The following is a 19,716-nucleotide window of genomic DNA, read 5'->3' as shown; positions in this document are numbered from 1 at the left end:
ATATTAACAACAAAATATGCACCCATTATGATTTCAAGCACGAATTCTACATATCATGGATGTCTTCCGAAACAGAAACCTTTGGTGGTAATTGTATATAATAATGGAAAAACTGGTATCGATAGAAGTGACCAGGTGGTCTCATATGCCACTACGATATGAAAAAGCATCAAGTGGTATCGGAAATTAGCACCACATTTACTCTTAGGAACAACTATAGCAAATGCTCATATTGTGTACCAAACAGCAACAAAAAAAAAAGAAAAAAAAAAAAAAAGAAAAAAATACCGATAAGAAAATTTCGGGAAATTCTCGTTTCCGAATGGTTCAATGTGTTCTCAGAAAATAGTGTGTCCGGCAACCATCGGAAGAAAACGAAGAAGGTGCCCCACCATTTGGTGATACGAAAGAATCAGGAGGGCAAGCCTATAAGAAGGATGTGCACCCTATGTTACAAGAAGAAGAAGCAAACTGTCTCACGCGAAGAAGCGACAAAAAACATAAAAAAAACTACAACCCAAAATCATCCCAAATGTGTTTGGAATGTTTTAACGAATACCATGCGATATAGCATAATGTAATATTTTATCCAGAATATAAATTAATAAAATGTATGGTATAATGTGTTTTTAATATTTTTATGTTGTATATCCTATATGTAATATCCTATATTTAATTAACTCGAACAAAAAGAGCGTCACCCATACTTTGGTGACGGGGCCCCTACGAAAGTATAACCGTCATGTAGATATGGGTGATGTGGCGACGAACGTGTTAATCGTTTATTGTTGAAAATCATTTATTATCTGGATCACGTTCACATTCATAATCATAATTAGGGTTGCATTAAGCAATAAGATATTTATTAACAGTTTTTTATGATTCATGTCTGTATTTGATTCGATTGGATTAATGTAAATATTACCGTGTTTTAAGCCGTGTACTTCTCAATACGCGGGTATTGAAATACGCGGCTACACATATATCAAAATACAGGGATACAGGGATCATAATATCTATATATGCATCCGTGTACTGAGATTCACGAATACACGTATCGAAATGTATAGTTTCACGTGTATTAACCCGTACCTCATGTTTTATTTTATAATTAAATGTCAGAATATTTAGATATGTAAATTTTTTATGAGATTTAATTTATTAGGTTGCAGGTAAAAATAAGGAACATGGTTTTGGTTAATAAAGTTTAGTTTATTAACTTCTTATTTTCAAATAAGAAAACTGAAGTATTAAAATTTTGTGAAAGTAAACGGCTCCTTCCCCCCTTTTTTTTCTTTTTGTTACAATATTTCCAGCATACAAAAAACTCCGTTTCGATATCGCCGAGGTTGCTGGAATTGTTAAATATTTCTTGGTAAGTTCGGAAATTGTTGGATACTTGTTTGCCTTAGCCTTCTACCATTCAAATGGATTTAAATCGAAGCGTATTTGTGGCTCGATCATATATATTTCAATTTGAATATAATCATCATTGTTATCGATGACCTCGTCTTATAAAAGTTCTAGAGCAGATTCTTCATGTGCCTTTGCTGCACTTACTTGTTGAATATATAGTACATTGGTATTGTACGTGCGAGAGTAAGGAAACGTAGAGTGAACACACACGTATGTGTATGAGCGTCACATGATAACCAGAACTGTTGGGTAAGGGCGATGGGTTTTTGTTAGTGCTATAAACCTCCTGCGAGAACGATATCTTAAGAAGAGCAACACTAATAGAGTAGAAGTGTTCAAGGCAAGATCCAAATATGATACAGTGCTGAAAAACTAAAATTAATATATCTTAACATGGCAACAGAGCATGGTTAATGGTTCTGTTGATTTTGTTGGTTGGTTTGTTCGGGGGATTTAATCAGTGAATGAGTTTCATTAAGTGAATAAAAGTTCGAGACGTTTATGGAAAAGATCACGACACCAAAGGTTAAGTAAGAAAACAATAGGAAGATTTCGAACACGCGGGAACGTTTGAGAATAAACAAAAAAGAAAAAAAAATAAAATGGAAAGGAAGGAAATCACGATACCGGTGTTTGATGGAGAGGATTACAATATGTAGAAGAAAACAATTACCATGTTTCTGAAGCTTAAAAAATGTGATACTGTCGTAATTAGAAAAAAGACTAGTACAGATAATGCAGACTGGGAGAAAAATGATTTGAAGGCAATAAATATAACTTACATCTCAAATAAGCAATTAGAATTTATTAGTGAAGAACAAACGGCATATGGAATAATGAAAAAGTTAGACGAGATGTATTTGAAGGAATTTACAGCGTTACAAATTGTGTGCAGAAATAGAGTGGAAAAATAAGGCTTGATAAGCTAGTAAATGTATGAAAAAATGCGGGTGCACAAGTGAAAGAAAAGGAAAAACTGATTTACATGCTAAACATCTTATCCGAAGCATATAGCTATATGGGAGCTATATTTGGTTGATGCCTCGAAGAAAGAAGATGAAACAGTAGTGTATGTGAAAAATAAAATCGAAATAGCTGAAATGCAAAATAAATTTGATCATGGAGAAAGAAGAACTAACGCATTTGCTGCAAAAAAAGGAGGATGATTCAAATGTGGGGAAGCAGGGCATTTTGTGAGAGAATGTCAGAATGGCGTCCAAGCGGGAGGCGATAACGGTTACCTACATGTCAGGCATGTTTTTGGGTACCTTTTCGCGACAGTTCCCTGGGATTGTTATATACCATCTCTGGTCTGTGCGCACGCGGGATTGTACCACGTTGACACGTTTAGCGAACCTGTGTTGCTAAGTAATGCCATGACCTCCGTGATATTTTCGGACGCACGTATAGGTGGTCTAGGGGATAATGACGACCAAGCAATCCGTGTGAACCAAAGTGTGGCCACTTTTGCTCATTTGTGTGAGATGCGAGGTCTAAACCTGAAGACGGCACTCGCGGATGCTTCGAAGAGATATATTGCCGAAAGTTTGCGCGACCGCTGCGACGGCGACGGAGATAGAAAAGTTCTTATGTTGGTTGCCGTCTGATTTGGGAACAGTCACTCTGGAGATAGCGGACGATATTAACGTTCTCGTCCTGGCTGCTTTTTGAGATGAATGGTGAAACACTTCCATCTGTTCAGCACTCGCAGTAGATTTGCACCCATTAATGACCTTAGTTCCATCGGAGATTATGGCGGTGGAACAGTCTTTACCGCTGGTTTTCCCGAAAGTGACAAACGTAGATCTGGGAATGGCCCGGTTGCCGGAATATTTAGTTGGTTAAGATTTCCACACAAATTTCGTAAATGCTATGATAGAATTCAGGTATTCAACCCTTTTGGCTGACTCATTTAACCCGAAAGAATATGATTTTTATATTTCGTTCATCGGTGATAATTCTTTAAAAATTAGTTTAGATGTTATTCGTCAGTTAGGGGAAAAATCCTTTAACTTGTCGACAACATCATTAAGAGATGGTTAGTCAAAGAATATACAAGAAAGTATAATTTTGGTTTTGTAAAAGATAAGTATGTAAAATTTGATGACAAAATCCACATTTTGATACCGACTGTAGATATGTTCTAGTTTCGCGTAAAAATGAGATCATGTTAAATCAGCAGATTTCGAATAATATTAGGGGTGTTGATGTGACATCTGTTCCGTTGCCCAATATAACTTGGGTTAATGGACCGCCTGGGTGTGATAAGCCCATTTGATAAATCAGTTTATCGTTCCGGTTTTTTCTAGGACGAATGATATTATCTTGACCATGACGAAGAAGAGCGCGAAAGAAATACGAGATAAATTAGCGAGGAGATATCCAACTGTCTCGGAGAAAATTTGGTTGCGTGAGGTTAGGACCGTCGCGTCGGTATTGGTTAACGGAGTAAAAGAGGAGTACTCTCGTGTGTTTATCGACGAGGCGTTAATGATGCACACTGGAACAATAAGATTCTTAAATGCCTTAACATGTGCGGGGGAGGTGTACATGATCGGTGACGTGAACCAGAGCAAGAGCCAGATTCCTCATTGATACTCTGTTATAACACTCTGAACACAGCTACATACATATGAGTATGAGTTAGTGTGAGAGTACGTGCGTGCGTAGCGTCTTGTAAAACAGAAGAATGCAACTGTTTCGTACGCGTGGTGGTACAAAAGATGGTGCGACAAAAAGAATGCTGAGACGCGTGCAATGTGTATCTACAAATATCTTATAAAGCACATATTAAATAAATTTTTTTTTATTTATTAGAATATTTACAATCAATTCTCGTTGAGAATTTTCAGTAACTTAGTTTGGCGTGATACAATGACATGGATTATAATAGCTTTATATTGTTGATTCTAGTAGAAACTAAGGATTTAATCTAGAGGGTATTATCTTTTTAGTCTGCGGATCTGGTCCGTCGTGTCCAGTAGTTGGGTGACTAGTGGGTTGTGGTGGTTGTTGACTCTTGCGTTATATCTGCTTCTGGACTTGTGGTATTTCATCTTTGACTGTAGGTATCTTGAGGTCGCGGTGGATTGTTTCGTTGGTAACATGCTAGGGTGCATTTATTAGGGATCTTAGCGTTTTCGATTGGAAGCGTTGGAGTATTTCAATGTTGGAATTACTTGCTGTTCCCCATAGTTGGATTCCGTAGGTCCAGACAGGTTTTATTATGGTCTTATAGAGCGTAATTTTGTTCTGCGTGCTTAGGTTGGAGCGACGGCCAATAAGCCAATAAAATTTTTTGGGTTTGTCCCTGAGTTGTTTAGATTTGTCTACGATATGTTGTTTCCATGTTAAGAGACGATAGTCGTGTAACTATTGGAACCTTAGTTAGGCAAAGCCCATACATTGTATCTGGATAATTGGTACACAAGCCCGCATTTTTTATCTTTTTATATAAAAATGGAACTAATGCTCGTGGAACAGTCAGGAAAAGGCGAAAGGGCACGCCAGTTACCCAGAAAAAATTAAAAAGCGTATTGTCGATTATAGTCATTTGTTAGTTATCAGCACCATTCACTCAGAACGAAGAAATATGAAGTTGTACAAGAAATATTTTTTTCATTTAATAGATAAGTGTGTTGTAGAGGTGTGTGTGGCGTTGTGTTGTCGTCGGTGATAGTAGTAGTTGCCGGCTGTAGATGTCGCTGCTGGGGCACTGCTAATTATTCTTGTATTTTGATGCGTGGCAGAAAAATAGGATTACGAGCGCCGGGAATCGAACCCGGGTTCCGAACGTTCGAAAACCTAGAGCGCTAACCACTTCGCTACCGTGTCCGTTACTTAGTTAGTGTCGTGTAGCGGTATTTGTTGTCTAGTGCCGCTACAGTGTTTTAAACGCTTATTGTTTATATGAACTAAAAATTGACAAACAAATATCAATGGCAAAATTTCACTTTATGGAAATTTTAGAAGGAACAGAGCATAAAGAGGCCTCCAAGCGGCAGTCATCGTGGCCTGTGTCACGTAAAAAAAACTCTCGTGATGATATAAAACAAAAACTTTATTTCTCAAGAGTCCAAGATCCTTGAGTATCAATTACAATACTGTTACAATGTTCAAGTATCGGCTTACAAGTCAGACTGATTTGGTCGTCAATATTCGGAGTTTATATACTAAGCGAGAACAATGGAAATGATGGTGGGGATATTATTCTTGGAAGTTCCTTATCAGGATGGCGATGTGTCAACTGTCTGGGGGATATCTACAGGTGGTCGCCTAAAGTGACGTCAGAGTAGAAGATTTTGGGGTTACACCTGCCATAGCGTGGGAGGAACCGCGCCGTATCCTACGACTGCATTGGCGAGAGTTTGGCTTCCGAAGCGATCGTAGAAGCCATGCTGAGGGCTTGCAAAAGGAGTACATCGCCGTCCGCTCCTACTGCGAACAAGTCATGTTCGCAAAGGAGAGCGCCGAGAGAGAAAAGGTGAGCGGACAACATCCATCGCCCAGGACGCCCAGGAGGGTCTGGTCCCACCCTCGGACTTGAACGACGGCCCAGGTAGCGTGGCGTTAGGAGGAGTGGTCTCTCCTAATGACCCAATCAACCAAGGATGACTTCCGATTATACTATCAGGGAGAAGACGAAGGAATGCATTGGGGGCATAGCGGTAAGAGAAAGGAAGTTATGGTTATTGACATATGCAGACAATATTGTACTGATGGCGGATGTAGAAGAGGAGCTAAAAGAAATGCTAAAGAGATTCGAAAAATTTTTAAAGAAAACCAAATTGCAGCTGGTTCAAGGGCTTGGTACGAATGTTTCGTTGATTATATGAAAGAATTAGGATTTCGAAGAAGCGAGAGCGATTATTGTCTGTACGTAAAGTAGTCCCGCAGGAAGGACTTGCTTATGTGAGTCTATGGGGGCTGGCAAACCCACGTTCTCGAAGCCAGGGAGGACCGTCGGGACAAGCGTCCCGCTTACGTGAGTCCTCTATGTACACCACAGTGAAGGTCGCCGGGAGTGTAAGGCGTTTAAGTACGGTTACACTCTCTCTACGTGGGCTTGGGTAGTAGCGCACCCAAGATCCTCATGCCAAGGATGGGACCGTCGGGATAAGTTCCCGGGTACTTTGTACCTTGAGGCTCCCGCTTACGCGAGGCCCATCTGGAACTGCCGAACACGGTTAGCAGGTCGCCGGCCGGTAGTGACGTGGCCGTACATCCACACGATAGTCCCACCAATGACTAAGGTTGGTACTACGGGGGTCGAGTAAAAGCCCGGAGGGAGTAGCTACCCCTCAGCTCGGTCAATTATGGATTTGAACTCGTGGTGGCAGTGGTTGATGGTCAAGATGCTGGCAAAAGGGCCGATTTAAGGGGTACTTGGCTCCCCCGAATGATCTTCGGCGGGTGAGCAGCGTCCCACCTGCTCCGGAACCGTCCTGGTGAGTCGGAAGGGCTTAGAAAGCGCCCCGTTCGACCTGAGACGAGCGACAGCCCCTGCCAGGCTTCGCTAATCTAGGTAGCAAGGTACTAGGGTCTTGTGCGCTGGTTGGGCGTAATCCCAACTCCAATGGCCCTAGGGGTGCCCGGGTATTGTATGGCGATAAATTTGCGCTCAGGAAAGCATCCGTTACCAAAGACGAGAATACTTGTACTTAAAGTATGAGAGCGATAATGTTATATATTTAGTTCTATTCGTACACAATTTATTGATATGCGGAAAAAATAAAAGAAAAATCTACGAGGTTAAAAACAAGTTGTCAAACTAATTTGCGATGAAAGACTTAGGTGAAGTAAAGACTTATTAGAAATTAACATTGAATATGATTATATGAAATGTGAAATGAAACTAGACCAAAGTAATTATATAAAGTCATTAGGGAGACAATATAATACTGAAAATAGTAAACTATATTGTACACCGATGGAACAAAACTTAAGTTTAGAACCCGCACAATCAGCCTCAGACGATGTGATATAGAAATCTCATATGAACTCTATTATATATTAGTACTAGAATAACATTGGACGATAACTATAGCGTAACAAAACAGTTACGACGAGATTCGTTATAAATAAGCATTAAGAATTCTAAAATACTTGTATTTGACTAGAGAATTAAAATTAACTTACAAAAGAAACTTAAATTCTAAAATTGTGGATTGTTTCGTTGATGCTGACTGGGCTGGGGATAAAGTAGATAGAAAATCCACTACGGGATTCGCAATAAGATTATTCGGAAACGTAATAATACTTGAAATCGAGGAAGCAAAGTAGTGTGACAAAATTACCAACAGCCGCGAGTATGTAGCTTTATCAGAAGCAGTGAGCGAAGTTAAAATTGTAAGAAAATTGATGAAAGACTTTAAAATAATGATCGGGAAACCAATCAAAATTTACGAAAACAATTCTGGAGTCATTGCGATATGCAAATTTGGAAACCTGACAAAAAATTCTAAGTACAATGAAGTTCATTTGCATTTTGTAAACGAATGTTACGAAAGTAAAAAAATTGAGATTATAACACTATTTATATAGAGATATAACTATTTGTTATTGTATAACATTATTACCTATACTAGTACTATTTTTTAGGATCTTGAAGAATATGCAGGACCTATACAAATATTAGGAAACTACCCAGCAAAAGGATTTTGTATAAAGTATTCCAATGTGCAGAATATGGATGATTTTGTTAATTGGGCATTTTTGATAATAAACTATTTGCAAAATAATCAAATAGCACACAATATATATATTACGAGAGGGAAATCAAATATTAAAGAAAATAAAGAAGAGTACAGAGACGTGAGAATTTACATTTGGGCCAGAAAATCTAGTCAAGGTGCAAAAGATATTCATGCGTTTAATCTGGCAGCTTGCGAACTTTTTGGACACTTGTCAATAAAATGTGAGTAATTGTTAGTATATATATTCCTAATCATATTCTTACCAGTTTCCTAATATATTCATAAAAGATTGTTCACTCATATCATATTTTATACTTAGTAGCCACAATCTATAATTTTTTAAAAATGATACCTAAATTAATCTATAACTTATGTCGAGATGAAAATAAATTAACAAAATGGTATCCCGAATAAGAATACAGAACTTTTCGGAGATTTTAGATTACGATAGCAAATACGTTATTATTTTCTTCACGTACCTGTACCTGGCGCGAAGCCTTACCAAGTACGCTTTTCATAAGTACAAAGTTGAGGTACGCTCAAGCAACGCGCTATAGTTATTCAGTTGTGACCACAGCTACCTGTATGCGGATCCAGTTTCAGGATCTGCAACCACTACAGGAGACCGCTGTCAGAGGAGATGTGCTGCTCATACACTGATATTCCAAAGTTGTAAAAAATCCCAAAAACATGGTAGAAATTCATTTCCTATAGAAATTCTCTTGAAACATTCACGTGGCAATACTGAAATAAATCGATCGTAAATTATAATATACATAAAAGAAAAGACTGAATTGTAAAACTACCGAAAAGCTACTTCACCTCCGATTTTTCCTAAATACGTAATCGGCGGTCCCGCTTATTTTCCGAGATTTTTGCAAAAAATAATCGGTACAGTGAACTCATTCCATAGTTGTGTGCGCCCGTGGCAAAAATTTTTATTATTATTATAGTTGAGTCTATACTATCTTGGAAGACAGTACTAGATGGTACTGTTTCACACTTTTTGACGTTTACTCTTAATCTTCAGTTTCAAAGATACATTTGACTTTAATTGAAAAAAATCTCGAAGCTGTTTATTTATCGTAAATGGATCTCCGTGTCTAATAACCTGTGTACGCTATGGTAATCTTATTGGAATCACTGTTTAAAGAAAATAAATTTAGGACATGACTATAAAATATAGGAAACAGGATTGGTAAATAAATCGCGTCCAGTGTGCCTTGATGTAAACGATCGTAATTTTGAATTCTATTCATCATTTAGTCGATGCAGGTATTACAAAATAATTTTTGTTATTATTCATGGTCTATATTATATTAATAAGATGACTCGGAAAACTGTTAGTTACGAGTCCATCTAAACATATCGTGCCGAATGTGTTTGTCAAAACAATCAAAAGACCGCCCGCACATAACTTGCCATTACTCCAACATATAATAGATATAAATGTATTTACAGCATGAACTGTGCTTATCTTATTGCGAAATTCTCACTATTTGTCTGACATAAGACTATTATTATGACAAAAATTGATAACATTTCTGTTTACGATTTTTCAAAAATTTTGTTAATATCAGGAAAAAGTGATACGGACCTATAACTAACTGGGTCCGATTCATCCTTATTCTTCTTCAAAAGCGGTTTTATTTTAGCCACTCGCTAGACTTTTTGAAAACGAGCTAGGCTTAAACGGTTATTAAACAATATTTCTGATGTAATTCCCAATATACAAAGTGTTTCACCTAAAACAGGCCATGTAAATATTTTCTCGATCTCCGATAATATAAGAATTACTTTCAGGAAATTCATGTGATTTCGAGAGATGAGCCAGATGTAGGAAACATTTTTTTTAATGTCGGAAAAGCGCTACAATCATTGTCCTGCGCTGTCATTTTCTTAGCTATTATATAACGCAAACAAAATAACGCATATGCAATACGTAATGTGTAAAGTACAATGTACCAAATTATTACAAAGAACATAAAAATTATGATATTAATGACATGTACTTTCACTATTACGCTTAATCATTTCGAATATTCGATGGTCCATATTACAAATTAATTTTTGAAATATTGTAGTATCGTAACATTATTATCTGCCACTTTTATATACGGTTCTTGATAGCGTTCCGACTAAGTTTTTCGAATTTAAATCTGGGCAGCGTAAAGACCACTTTATTTTCCAATTCTTTTGTCGAATGTTGAAAGATAACATTTTCTTTGTGACTTTCTTAAAGAATTGTAATCAAACAATCATCTATTAAGTCTACGTATTGTTTTGAATTCATTCTTGTAGAGATCATACAAATTGGTGATTTTTTTTTTTTTTTTTTTTTTTTTTTTTTTTTTTTTTTTTTTTTTTTTTTTTTTTTTTTTTTAGAAATAATTGAATGCAATTCACACCATCAAACTTCCTTCACCGAAATTTAACCAAAGAGTGTCAATAATGTTTAAATCTGCCTGGACTGACTAAATTAAATCTTTTTTCCATCAGAAAATGTGATATCTTTTCACTTCTCACGCTATGACATGTGATTTTGAACGAATTACATTCTTACTCTTTTATGCTCCTGCGCAAGAGGTGGTTTCAATGATCTTTTGGTCTACTTTAATCTTCTATTTTGCCACAATGTTTTTGGGCACGTTGTGCGATCACCGAAAAGTCCAAAATTCTTGTCACTTCGCTAGCTCTTTTATTCCCAGTAATAATTTCTTTGAATATTCGTGAACAATTTTCTCTCGTTAATTTAGTATTGTCACCAGTATAGTGGTTTTTATCGTACTTCTTCTGCATTTCCAGGGAATTGTAAATAAATGCAGTAGATTTATTAATTTTTGTAGAGATCTCTCCGATAGTTAAGTCAACATCGTGATATGCTGCAATTTTTGCTTCTTCTTCTGATGTTAAGACTTTTGCTGGTAGTATTGCCGTTGTCACGTAGAAAACACAGGAAATCACAAAATCAACAGATCACCGGTGATCTCCTCGCGTCGTAGTTCGAACTTTTCGCAAGTAAAGTACAAAATTCAGACTTTAGATATGATAGTAAAATTTATTGTACGAATCCAACAGAGTAACGATTCAGAGTGTTATAATAAAAAGCTGTTGAGTACTGATTTGGGAGGAATCTTATACTAAGGCGAGGGTTCTTATACTAAGGGGAGGGTTCTTACACTATGAGGAGGGTTCTTGTACTATGGGGAGGGTTCTTGTACTAAAGGGAGGGTTCTTGTACTAAAAGGAGGGTTCTGTTACTATCTGGTTATTGTTTTAGTGGCTATGGTATGCAGGATGTTTTGTCTACCCTATTATTATTTCTGAGCCTGTGACACCGTCTAGGAGAAACTATTTCAAACATATATGTAACAAATATAATATTATAGGACTGATGATACTGACTCTCTTAAATGTTGTTAACTATCGCACAAATGCTGATACAGAAATAAATAAATGAGACCGTTCCATAATAAAGACATTCCAGTATTCGTAAGATTCTACACTTACAACTATTACAAATTTACAAAATAATTAATTTTATAAATCTATAATAAATTTTACAATTTACCTGTTCTTCCTAATTTGTTCCATATGTGTATCTCTCTACACATTTTCTTTCATAATATGACATTTGTAGTCTTTATTATTAAAATCGCGAAGCACGCGATAAAATGCTACACATCCTAATACCATAACATGAGTGATGGACTGCGTTTGAAATTAAAGCACAATAAAATTAAAATTGAAAGTACATAATATATTAGTTGATAAAATTACAACGCTAAGTATTGAGACTCATTTTCTCGTCGAATGACCCTTAAATTTTTTGTAGACCATCTCAGATTACCAGTTTTCTCCTTTCACCGATTAGATTCTTAATTCTACCGACCCACTCGTTTGCCACGATTTATTTATATTGCTTTATCGGCACGACAGTTACATGTCCAAACTCCTTCGCCGAGAATTAATTGTCGTCGCCAATTAGCCGGTTCTGATGTTTTCCTTTTTCTTTTCTTTTCCTTTTTTTCGCTTTCTTGCGACGATAACGGTTGAATACAGTTCGACAACGATTATCACCATCGATTCGTTAACGTCCGAATCGTGACACGCACTCGACAATAAAAATTAAATTTATTTTCGAAAGTGGATACGTTTGTATTCATTTTAATTAAATAAATATATGCAATAAAAGTTATTTATACCGCCACAATTGGAGCACACTGCGTTTGCGATAAGACTGCTTCTGAAGCAAGCAATCGTCAGATGCAACACTTGAATAATCACTTATTGGCAAATCGAAGCATCGCTGTCCATGGTATCGCTACCGATGCGTGTCTCTAGTCCTGATGTCTATGAGAAATTCTACTCGATGAACAATGCTGTAAATTCGTTTATAAATAGACATGTAATAACGAAAATTTGTTTCTTTACGTGAATGCTGTGGTATGATCTACTCTTCAATGTCAAAAATCATGATGTAATATTAGTTCTTAATTTACATAGTAAGTGAATGTAGTAGTCATTGTTAGTTATTACTGCACAGCGGTATATTTCACAAGTGGAAGAATAATTTGCTGTTAGTTTGCTTGCTGAAAATTTGATTCACCATATTTATGGTTCTAATGTGCGTTAATAAACAGTCAGACAATAATCACTTACTTTACATTTTTCTTTGAAACGTAAACGTTCTGTAGATAACGATGAAACTTTTATACTAGTCTTTGAGAGAATGGTTGGGTTATAACGTATGGTGACATCGATACATTTTATCCCCATTAGAAATAATAAAGATTTGTGGCTATCTACAAAAGTATTATTTAACACTTTTTATATTCAGTATGACGAAACGGCAAAATGTCTATATCATTAATTGCATAATTTATTGCATGAAATTTCATTAAAACTTCACAAACGTGGTTGATATAAAGCGCCGTATTTGTTTATTTTTGACGCTTTTGTTATTAACGTGTAAATGGATGATTAGATATGTTTATTAATTGGAATCTCTTTGTAACTTTAAACCAGGATAAATAAGTATCATTTTTCTTTATGTATGTTACAGCCAAAGAGGCATACGAGAACGTTACGGAGGAATATGTAACACGCGCTTTGCGAGAGGCAACGGAAGAAACTTTCTCTTCTGTTGCTGCTAAAATTAAAGCGTTAGTAGAATCTCAAATAAATGCAGTTGCAGTACAAAAACAGACAGTGTAATACTTTCCAAAACTATAACTAGGCAAAAGCACATAAATTGGGAAATGGAAAAAATAACGCGGAGCTAAAATAGCGTCCTCAGTAATATTATGCTTAAACCATTTTATATTTGCGAACTATATTCGGTTATCTTTAAATTAGCAAAGAGAAATTGTTTCCAAATCCAATTTTGCCGTTTGAGACATGCATACGCAAATACTTATGCATATACATGTATAATATACGGATATACATCCGTGATCTCCGGTATAGTAACATAACATTCCTATTGAGCGTAGCAACCGCGATTCGCACGGTGTCAATACAAACCATTCGTGTTCTGGTATAGGTAAATTAAAACAAAATTGATGTAATGTTAGAACTTTACTGTGTACATTTTTTTCATTAGTATAAACAACTATTACTGTAATATTGTTGAGGAAAATATCAGGTTGGTATGATCACTAGTCCCTCCATGCAAAGTTGGTACGACTTCCAACAACGCTCTTTTGTTTTGGCGTCCGTCACGTGTTAATTATCTGAGTGTATCCGGTGTCTTCATATGGCTGTATATGATGGTGAAATACAGAACGTAAAAATTAAATCTGTGTGAATCAAAACCTATTTAATAACAAATAATATAATGAATTAAATAATGTGCTATAGATTATCAAAAACAATAATAAAATGCATGTTTATATTAACACGTTGAATGCCATGGTGATCACCAGTGACCGACACTCAACTTGGTCGTAGCGCCGTGGAGTAGTTCACCAAAATAAGTAAAAATACATAATTTGAACAAATGTCAATAGTTATAAATTGTTTATAACTATTTCTTTTAAGAAGAGCTATAGAATTACTCCATCCCTATGTTAGGTAAAAACGTTCATCCGCGGCTACATTTGGCGACTGGTTGTCGCCTCGAGCCCAAGCTCATTATCACAAATCTCGTACAATTATAATCGAGTTAAATTAGGGGTTTAGGCGATGGATTAATTCTGTAACCTCTAGAGAAGTGAAAGGTTTAATAGGGGGAGACATTTGGGAGGGAGAGTGCAGATATTCTGTTATTTCCGGGACGATATTGGAGGAATGAGGTTTAAATACGTTGGATAGCTATTTAGCGAACAGGTTGGCTTTTTCTTTAGGGCTTCGTGCTCATCCGCCTTGCGGACAGCGAATTAGAGTGATTATTTGCGGGGGACGCGTAAGTTTCCTGGAAGCCTTCCATAGTAAGTAGTTGGAGTCGGCAGTGGGGGACAAATTGTCGAGATATTTTTTAAAACAGTCATTTTTTTATTTTTTGATGATTTTGATTAACTTCCTGGTTGAGTTGTTTAATTTGCGTTTGTCGTCCGGTGTTCTATGGGTCTGCCATACTCTTCTTAGTCTTCCTTTTTCTCTGATTATTTTTAATATGTAATGGGGATATTCGTATTTGCTGATAGAAGTCTTAGTAGGTGTGGAGGAGTGGATAGCGTTTATTATGCTCGTGTTTAAGTATTCTGTGACTGTTTCGATATCTTCCTTTGTTTTTAGTGAAATTGAGGCAGAGGTTGAGTGATTAAATACTTCTCTAAAGAGCTGCCAGTTGGTGAGTTGGTTGTGAATAAGGCCATTAGGTGGGTTCTCGATTATTGCTGAACTGACTATTGCTATTACGGGGGGAATGGTCGGAAGAGAGTTCGGCCGAGGAGTTAATTTTGACATATCTAGGCGAGATATTTTTGGTTATGAAGGAGTCGAGTAAATCGGGGATTTTGTTAGTGTCAGTGGGCCAGTATGTGGATTCATATGTGGTGAGGTAGTTGAAATTGTTGGTGATTATGCTATTCAAGAGGTTTTTGCCTCTTACCGTGACAAGTCTGCTGCCCCATTGGGTATGTTTGGCGTTGTAATCTCCTCCAGCTATGAATCTATTGCCTAGGGCATCAGGGAAACTGTCGAAGTTCTCTTTAGCAATCGAGTGTCTCGGAGGGCAATATACCGCTGATGTGGTGCTTGCACCATGGTAGTCTTCTATTGCTACGTTTGTAGCTTGGAGGTAGTCTTTCTGGAATGATGGAAGCTCGTAATGCTTAATGCTGGATTTGATGATGATTCCGGTGCCGCCGTCTGCCTTTCCACTGGGATGTTGGGTGTGGTAGAAGTTGTAGCCGTGTATTTTGAGGTACTTTTTGTCGGTGAAGTGGGTTTCAGATATGAGCATTACGTCATTTGCTGTTGTTTTAAGAAGAGTTCTAGTACAAATTTGTGCTGAGCTAGACCGTTGGCGTTCCACAGAGCTATACGCGTTGGTTTTATTTTGCTTCTGTGCGTATTAATTTATTCATGAAGAGTGTTAGTAATGAAAGCGGGTTGTTGATTTGTTCTGTTTGTTTCTCTATTAGTTTTTCGAGTCTGGTGAAGTTGTCTGTGTTTTGTGAGGTGGGAACACTATTTTCTTCACTGTGCCACTGTGGGTTTTCGTATTGTTTATATTACCTTGTACTGCCTGGGCATAGGAGATTGATGATGTGGAGAATTTTTGAAGTCTGGGGTTCTGGGTTGGTTATCTCCTTGGCTCTGGGTTTAGGGTACTTATTGTTGTGCAATGTTTTATAGGTGTTGAGGTTATTCGGTATATAAAGAGAGAAAAACGCGTGGATAAAGTGTATGATACAAAGCATATATTTGACTTAATAATGAAATACAGGAATACACTTTGAGCTGGTCCAGATCCGCACGCTAGCAGTGTTACTTTATGACTGAAAACCCCGAAGCCAACGTCGCCTGTCTACAGTTTATGGTCTGCCTCCCTGCTATTCTTTTGTCTATGTGCTGTCGATGGCTTCAGCGCTTGAGAAAGCTAAAAAGACCAGATGTGGAGTTTTCCTAGAAGTGGTGACCACTTCAACACCCTCCCTAAAACTCTACATCCCAACAAATAATTATATCTGTATATTTTCTAACTCTCGTCGTAAATATCTGAACCTTGATTTTGTCAATGTCTTCACAAATACATTTGCCAGCTGCCTTTCTCTTTTCCATTCAAATTAATTTATTACTAAAAAAAACTATGAGAAGACTAAACAGATCATGTAGAGTTTTTTTTTATATTAGAAGTGCTAGTCACTTCGACACCCTCCCTAAAAACTCTATATCTCTATAAACAATTACCTCTTAACATCCTTTTTATTTTTCAAACCTAACTTTTGTCTTAAATATTCAAATCTTGGTTTTGGCAACGCTTTTGTACATATATCTGCCAGTTGCTCTTCGCTTGTTACATATGTTACATCAATTTCGCTTCTATTGTATAAATCTCGCAAAAAGTGTTATCTTATATCAATATGCTTACTTCTTTGATGGAATTCAGGATTCTTAATTAATTTCACGGCACTAGTATTATCTACACATAGCGTATACTTAAATATCTCTATTTTGCATTCGAGAAATATTTTCTTTAGCCACATAATTTCTTTCGCTCCTGAGGCTGCAATAACATACTCAGCTTCTGTCATAGATAGATCTATACATTGTTGTCGCTTACATTGCCATGTGATGGCCGCATTCGCATACTTACATACAACGCCTGATGTCGACTTTCTTGTTTCTTTGTCGCCTGCATAGTCAGCATCACTGAAGGTTTCGAGATTGCCTGCTTTTGTATATAAGAGTCCCATGTCTGCGGTCGCTTTTATGTAGCGCAAAATTCGTTTGACTAATTTTCACTGATACTAGTTTGGGTTCTCTAAATGTCTCGACGCTATATTTATTGCAAAACTGATAGCTGGCCTACTTACGGTTTGTAAAAACATTAAGTTTCCTACGGCTTCTCTGTATGGTGCATTACACTCATTATTGTCTATGTTACTTTCGCTCCAATTAGTCTCGATAGGCGTAGAAACACTGTTTGCCCCATTTATATTAAATTTTTCTAACATTCTTTCGATATACCTGCTCTGATGAATGAATATTGAACCATCTTGTAATCTATTAATTTCAAGTCCAAGAAAATTCTTTACTTCTTTCGAACTCATATAATTTTGAATTCTTTATTTAAATCACTGAAAAATTTATCGATTAGAGATTTGTCTGAAGCTGTTACCAATCCATTGTTTACGTATATGGTCATCAGCATTAATTTGTCATCTTCTGTATAAATATAAAAACAAGGATCTGCGTTACTCTGATAGAATTTTAGATTTGAAATAAATTTTGTGATACGTTTCGTCCAACATCTTGGAGACTGCTTTAAGCCATATAGACTTTTTAGTAATTTATAAACGCGATTCGTACCATCATCATAACCTTTAGGTTGTTTCATATAGATGTCTTCTTTCAGACTTCCATATAAAAATGCGGTTTTAATGTCAAACTGTTCAAAGTGTAAATTATTTTTGGCAGCAATACCGAGCATTAATCTAATTGTGTCAAACCTAGCAACGGGACTATAGGTTTCCTTATAATCTATGCCTTCTTTCTGTGAATACCGTTTTATTACAAGTCGCGCTTTGTATCGTTCCGAATTGTCCGGATTTAACTTTACCGTTAAAACCCACCTATTACTAAGTATCTTTTGATCTTTTGGTTTTTCTACAAGAATCCACGTCTTATTTTCATAGTGCGATTTCATTTCATCATTCATAACCGTTTCCCATAACTTTCTTTTCAGATCTCATTGCTTCGTTAAAATCCACCGGTAATTTTTCCGCTACGTACGTTACTGGGCTACCATAAAAATCGGTTCGTTTGATCTTACCTCTATCTCTCAATTGTCTCACATTCTCGCTAGTTATAAAAGGTTGTTTTTCAGGTTCACTCTCTGCACTTTCGTACTTACATGCTCTATCACTCTGTGCATACACATCTTCGCGTTCCACAATTTTCGGTAAACTTAAATTAACACATTTTCCAGTTTCTAGTTCGGGCTTAAATATTACGTCACGGCTCAATATTACATTTCTTACGGTCGGCACGTACACTCGATAGCCTCGTCCGTCATCTAGATAGCCTACCAAATATCCTTTGTTAGTCTTTTTGTCCAATTTTCTTCTCCTTTCTGCAGGTATGTGTGCAAAGCACTCAGTACCAAAAACCCTAAACTTTTCTACATCTGGCGGTTTCCCGTACCACAGTTCATATGGTGTTTTCTTGTCTTGTCTTGTCGGCCCGGTCTTATTTATGACATGCACTGCAGTGTTCATGGCTTCGGCCCATAAAAACAGCGGTAGATTAGATTTCGAATATAACATCGACCGTCCTGCTTCTACTATTGTTCTATTTTCTCTTTCTGCGACGCCATTCTGTTCAGGAGTGTATGGGACGTTAATCGTATTCCCTTTAATTCCCTGACTTCTTAAAAATTCTTTAACCTCTTTATTTTTGAATTCTTTCCCTCCATCACTATGAATTTCTTTGATCTTATCATTGAATTGATTTTCGACTTCTAGGCAAAAAGTTCTTAACTTTTCGATTACTTCTGACTTATGTCGTAAGAAGTAAATCTTTGTGAATTTAGAAAAATCATCTTTAAACGCAAGAAAATACAATTTCTTGCCTAATGACTCGACTTCCATAGGTCCACATACATCCGTATAAATAATTTCGCGAGGTTTAGTCGCACGCTTGATTTTCTCGTGAAAACTCGATCTATGATGTTTCCCGTACGCGCAACCTTCACAGAAAAACTTTTATATTCGAATTCTTTAAAAAATCCTTAATGTGTCTGATGTTTTGATGACATAGCCGTTCGTGCCAAAACTGCAGTGTGTCCGCGTTTGACTCCGCTCTATTGCTAAGATTACAAACTGACGGTATGATAACTCGCATATCGACCTTATATAAATTTCCGATAACAGAACCCCTTGCTATTATTTTCTGATTTTGTAAAAACATACAGTTTTTCCCTTCCTTTAAAATACAGAAATCTATGCCTCTTCTTGTGACGGATCTAATGGAAAATAGATTTCTTTTCATACCTGGTACATACAAGACATCGTTCATTGTACATGCTACCCATTTGCCGTCCACAAAAGTCTCTACCTTGATTTTTCCTTTGCCGTACGCATCCATGAACGGTACCATCGCCGATTTCTATCTTCACCGTGTTATTGAATTTTTCGAAGACGCTGAACCATTCTTGTCGTCCTGTCATGTGATCCGTAGCTCCTGAGTCGATTATCCAAACATCATGGTTTGCCACTTGTATCGTCGAGGTGCTTCCTAATAGACCAATTCCGCTGTGATCTCGATTTTCATTTCTGGGTTCCTGGTTGTCTCTACTGTTGTTTCCTTTCTTATTTTTAAACCAATTTTTACTGGTGTGGCCTTTCCATTTGCATGTAAAGCATCTAAAACAATCCTTCTTTAGATGGCCAACTTTTCCACAGTTGAAACAGCTTGGTCCTTGTTTCTCGTATTC

At 36.8% G+C, this 19,716-nt stretch overlaps 1 protein-coding gene across 8 annotated transcripts in view; it reads left to right on the top strand.

Moving 5' to 3' along the window:
• The window catches only part of LOC100645275 (GDP-D-glucose phosphorylase 1), a 69,696-nt gene that overhangs the window by 23,832 nt on the left and 26,148 nt on the right, over positions 1–19,716 (top strand). For 6 of the 8 annotated variants that reach the window (XM_048413580.1, XM_048413579.1, XM_048413582.1 and 3 more), the window contains 2 exons: positions 8,017–8,332; positions 13,177–13,935. The exons of 1 other annotated variant lie outside the window; for it this stretch is intronic. In XM_048413580.1, coding sequence (XP_048269537.1) covers positions 8,017–8,332; positions 13,177–13,328 — 468 coding nt within the window. In that variant the 3' untranslated portion in view covers positions 13,329–13,935. Of the gene's footprint in view, positions 1–8,016; positions 8,333–13,176; positions 13,936–19,716 lie in introns of those variants that run through there. One more of the 8 variants, XM_048413578.1, reaches the window with a different exon arrangement.

The sequence above is a fragment of the Bombus terrestris genome, chromosome 17, assembly GCF_910591885.1.
Source record: "Bombus terrestris chromosome 17, iyBomTerr1.2, whole genome shotgun sequence".
Lineage (NCBI taxonomy): Eukaryota > Metazoa > Arthropoda > Insecta > Hymenoptera > Apidae > Bombus > Bombus terrestris.
Note: the sequence above shows the minus strand (reverse complement) of the source record. Positions and strands in the feature narration are given on the sequence as shown.